Consider the following 4,982-nt stretch of genomic DNA (forward strand, 5'->3'; position numbering starts at 1 on the left):
CCATACAGGTGTGAAATCAAATTTAGAGTGCATAGGAATATCACACTTTATCACTCTAAAAAGAATAAATACAAGATGATTATTCAAAATAAGAAATTAAAAATAGGAGAATACAATACCTAAAAGGAAAAAAATGAATTCCAAATCAACATATTACAATCCCTCAAATCAGTGATCTCACTTACTGATTCTATTATTTTTCATTAAGTCTAATTAGCACAATTACCTTTTGGCAATGCAGTTAATAGAGAAGTATGGCATTTAGAATTTAACCAGTACAATTCAGTAGCAAGAGTCATTGTGAGACTTGGTCAGGGCCTTGATCGTCTTGGTAGTCCTCTCTAGGCAACCAACACTAGATGGTTGGAGCAGGCCCTGTGACTCCCCATATGAATTCCAGCAGAAGGCCTCCCTGCGATCTTCGGTTTCATTTACCGGGGATAGCTTGATGTCCTCCAGAGCAACTCCAGTACATGGCATGCTATCACTGCAAGCTATATGCACAGGTTCAAAGGAATAGGTCCCTGATATTCCTCTGTACATGACCTCAGAGATGGCTACTGCATCAGTCTTGTTTCTACACCACTTCTTGTTGCAGTAGTACTGATCAATCACAATGGGCGTGTCGACATGATCAACTCTAACATTGGAGAATGATACATTCTTCACTGATCCTATACCACCCTGCAACATAGGCTAATTTCAAAGTCGGATAAAACAAAGTTCAGTTGCTTTATGTAGTAGAATAGCTGTCTAATTACCTGCCATGTTTTAATCCTTACTCCAGATAGAGCATTCTGAACAAGGATATTTTCGACAGAGATGTTAGAGACACAGGCCAAACTATTTCCTCTCCCAAGTCCTCCCACACTGCCATGGTTTCATATGTTCAGTAAATGAGATGGTAAATCTCAATTCAGTGTTTTGGTTTCTTCACCTGATCCCATGGCTTGGACTGCATCTGATATGGTGTATGTGGACATTAGAGCATCCGGTTTGTATTGATATGCAATCGTCGCCTTTGAATATAGAAGAGATCGAATTTTGTTACTCTAGTGGCTACTTTTATCTCATAAAAGTTTATTCATGCTTACCGCATCCGATATCAGAGTGCTTAACTTCGACATCGTAAGTATTCTGAAGGTGAATACCATCTGTGTTAGGACTGTCTTTCGGCGAAGAAATTGAGATGTTTCTGATTATGATGCCGATAGAGTTGTCAAACTTCAGATGGCACTGAGGACTGTTGATGATCTGAATGCCATGAATGGTCACGTTGTAGCACTTGTAAAACCTTAGGATCTGAGAAAAAGGCCATTAGTTATATGACTTGTAAGAAGGCAACAAGAAGCTAGTGACTCATATGTCATACAGTTGGCCTCACAGAAGACTCATCTTTGGTCTCTTTCTGCAATACATGCCAAGAATTGAAATTTTCAGTCACATATAATGGCACCATTAAACATACACACACACACACACTTAAAGAAGCCTAAGTTTGTTTCCTCGACCTCAATGTGGTGGATTTCAGAGCTATTCCACAGGACAAAACCCTGACCATCTACACTGCCACTTCCTTGTAAGGTGAAGTCATGAAGCCATTTTATGTTGATCCATTGTAAACGCTTGGATTTTGCCACAGCAGGAGGGGCTACAAGAGTCCCATCTATCTGAAGATTACAGGTTTATTCAAATATCTGCAAGAGTAGGTCATTGTTGTTTACTTGGGAGGAAATGAAGAGGAAGACCTGGAGAATAAGTTGAGGCATGCATGGACCCTCAAGTGTGATCGGTTTAGCAAGAAATGTAAAGCCTGAAGGTATCTCAACTGTTGCTCTAGGGACCAAGCAAGCAGCTTTCCATGCTGCTTTAAAGGCCTGCACTTAAAACACATGAGGCTTGGTTAGCTTAACAAGTTAGGGAATTACTCAATTGTCTATCAATCAAAGAATGGCAGGCTTGAACAAACCAAAAGAGAACAAAGGTACATTCTTACCTTTGAATCGTCAGTGGTTCCATCTCCAGTAGCACCATAAAGAAAGACATTAAAGGTTTTGGAATGCGGCTTGTAAGAACTGATAGGAAGATCAAGCTCAAGGTCATGCCTTTTAGCTAAACACTTCAATGGTGATACGAAGGCCAACAAGAGTAGAACAATGGAAATAATTGAGTAGTACTGCCTTCCACCTCTCACGTTGCAACAAGACATGATCCTACAAACTAACTGGCGCTTTCTAACTTCTAAGTTTCAACTTTCTATCTTCTCTAACAGGAACCTTGAAGCAGTTTATATAGCATTTGAATTACTCCCCATATATATACTACGATCACATTTTATCATCAAAGATTGCAAGCTAGGGTTAATTTAAATTGCTGAGCATGTGTTATCATGGAGTAAAGATGCTGTCGAGCAAAGTGGGTGGGCATGGAGTGTATTTCAGGTAATAATTACATGGGAAGTGATGCACAGAGAATTGTTTTACTTTGCAAAGTGCAAAAGAGCCCAATTATATATAATATATAATATGGAGAAGTCTGAAAAGTCCTTATCCTCAAGGTCCACTTTGCTTTTATGCCTGTTTAACTTGAGCTGCTAGTGAGAGAAAAGATAAATTATACTGAAATCCAAATACTTTATTTTGTTTAGCAATAGTAAAAAAATCAGCGGAACTAATAAAAAAAAACTAATATTATTTTACATAAAATTGAGTGGAATAAAATTTTCTTCTCTTTATGTTTTTTCTCTTCTTTCTTTTGTTTTGTTCTTTTCTAGCTTAAGGATTTTTTTCACATATTTTTTTTTTTCTTTTTCAATCCATATTAATTTGGAGTAAACAGAGCATTAACATGAGTAGCTCATTGAATAAATACCAAACATATGAAATCTATAACTTAAAAGAAACCATTAAGGAAATTTAGACTGAAAATTTGTAACTGTTTGCCACTTGCTGGATGGAGACTAACAATCTTTTTTTAAAAAAATTATTACGGGATACAAATAAAATTTTATATTTCTTTACACAACATCAGAACCTTGATAGTCATTAATCCTGTCAATTAATGGCTATTACTCAACCATTTTATTGGCAATTAATAGCTAGGTCGTTACATGTCAACTATTAATGTGTTTGTTTCATACTTGAGGTAAACAAAAAAAAATTAATCCAAGGAGCAAAACACTAGTTGAGCTACTTGAGCAATTTTTACTTCGACCAGTTCAACACACAAAGCGAGTAACTCATGCTCACATATAAGTCAACTAAATTTAATACACTTCGGATCATAGATTTACACAACCTACTCATATACAAATTCATAATATCTATGGTTATGATTAATATAAACAAGTTATGTTGTCTTAAAAACTTTTAATATGGACTAAAGTTCAGTACTCTTAGAACTGTGATTAAAAGGTCACGGGTTCGAATCTTGAAAACAGTCTTTTGCAAAAAGTAGGATAAGACTGTGTACAATAAATCCTTCCCTGGAATCCTGTATAGCAGGAGTTTCGTACATCAGACTGCCTTTCTTTTCCGACATTAATGTATGGCCAAACTTGACAGTAATTTTCGTGAACTCTATAGAAACGGAAGAACATTAGGCATGCTATTAAACCAAATAAGACTGATTGGCGCAATTCGCTAAGCTCAACTTCATTCAGTGGATGCGGATGAAGAATCAGTTCAATGTGACCTTTAATTAAATAGAACTACATAAATAATCATGCTTGCTTTTAGATTGAGAGGTGGCAAGCACTGGGCTGATAGCTCTCAGTTCTCAAAGTACAAATCTAAAGTACATTTGAGGGTCAGAACTGAAGGTGGCAGTACAATCTTAGAAATGTACCTCATTCCTTTTCTTCTGGGTGGGCTTCATGTTCAGAGGATGGAGGAAACTAATATGATTTCTGTTCAGAATGATATTTTGACAGCTTTGTTTGATCATGCAGGCCACGGCACATGCACTGGTGTACAAGAGGGAAACTGTTGTGGGTGGATATGTCATTATATGATTAGGAAAGATTGAGCTCTTGAGTAGCAAGGTCATGGGCAAGTAACAGCTGCAAACTCTATATTTTGAAATGTCATGTTTGCTGCTTAGGGTTAGTGTCCAGATTCCCTTCAAATCGCAGAAATAATTCTTGCAGATTGGATGCAACTCTATCACCCCCACAACTCAGACAAGTTTTTGCCATTTATGCACCATATCGTATCAGAATTTGTTTGTTCATATTTAAAGATGAAGTGACAGTATCGAAAATATGCAACCGACAGGGAGCAAGATCCAGTCAACTGATTAACTAATGGATTCTCTTCATCATTGTGATATGTAGAAGCTCCTTGTATAAGCCCCTCTTCTAGCTTCAAAAAGATTCATATATAGAGATTCGTGAAAATAGCTCTGAGCTAGCAACTCCATCCAATGAAGTGAACCAATCCAGGAGAAAAGGGACAACCAATTGAGCTTCTCAAGTCAATCTTAATGATGGCAATATCATGTTACCCCTTATGAGACCAATGAACCATTCATTTCAGAGGCGAATTTCTCTTTACTGTCACACCAACAATGGCTCTGAAGTAAGCAGTGAAGGCCTCCATGAATTTAGCACTCCCTTCAAACCATAGCACCATCAACCCACTACAAAAAGAACAATAAATTTGTGACAAATTTTGCGATGAAAGTTGCAACAAAAATATTTTCATCGCCAATCTACCATCATCAAATTTTATGAAAAAATTATAAAAATTCATCTCAAATTTTGTGATGAATTTTTTTCATCTCAGAATTCGTTGCAAATCTACGACGAAAACTAATTTGTCTCAAATTTCATGATCTCAAATTTGCGATGAAAATATATTTTCATCATAGATCGATGACGAATTATTTTTCATCACAAAAGCATTGCATATTTGCAAAGAAGCGAAGCGAATTCATGAGAAAGAAAATCTGTTTTCGTCATAAATTTACAAATATGTGACGAA

The 4,982-nt window shown here is 36.6% G+C and overlaps 1 protein-coding gene across 1 annotated transcript; it reads right to left on the bottom strand.

The window, feature by feature from the left end:
* Positions 1 to 246: 246 nt before the first annotated feature.
* Positions 247 to 2,209, bottom strand: LOC122044179 (polygalacturonase At1g48100-like). Its single transcript, XM_042604709.1, has 8 exons — positions 1,997 to 2,209; positions 1,749 to 1,877; positions 1,512 to 1,670; positions 1,373 to 1,408; positions 1,095 to 1,302; positions 938 to 1,019; positions 762 to 870; positions 247 to 684 (listed from the first exon to the last, which is right to left on the bottom strand). The coding sequence occupies exons 1-8, from the start codon at positions 2,207 to 2,209 to the stop codon at positions 283 to 285; spliced, it is 1,338 nt and encodes a 445-aa protein (XP_042460643.1). The 3' UTR covers positions 247 to 282.
* Positions 2,210 to 4,982: the final 2,773 nt, after the last annotated feature.

Source organism: Zingiber officinale, chromosome 2A (assembly GCF_018446385.1).
Source record: "Zingiber officinale cultivar Zhangliang chromosome 2A, Zo_v1.1, whole genome shotgun sequence".
Taxonomy (NCBI): domain Eukaryota; kingdom Viridiplantae; phylum Streptophyta; class Magnoliopsida; order Zingiberales; family Zingiberaceae; genus Zingiber; species Zingiber officinale.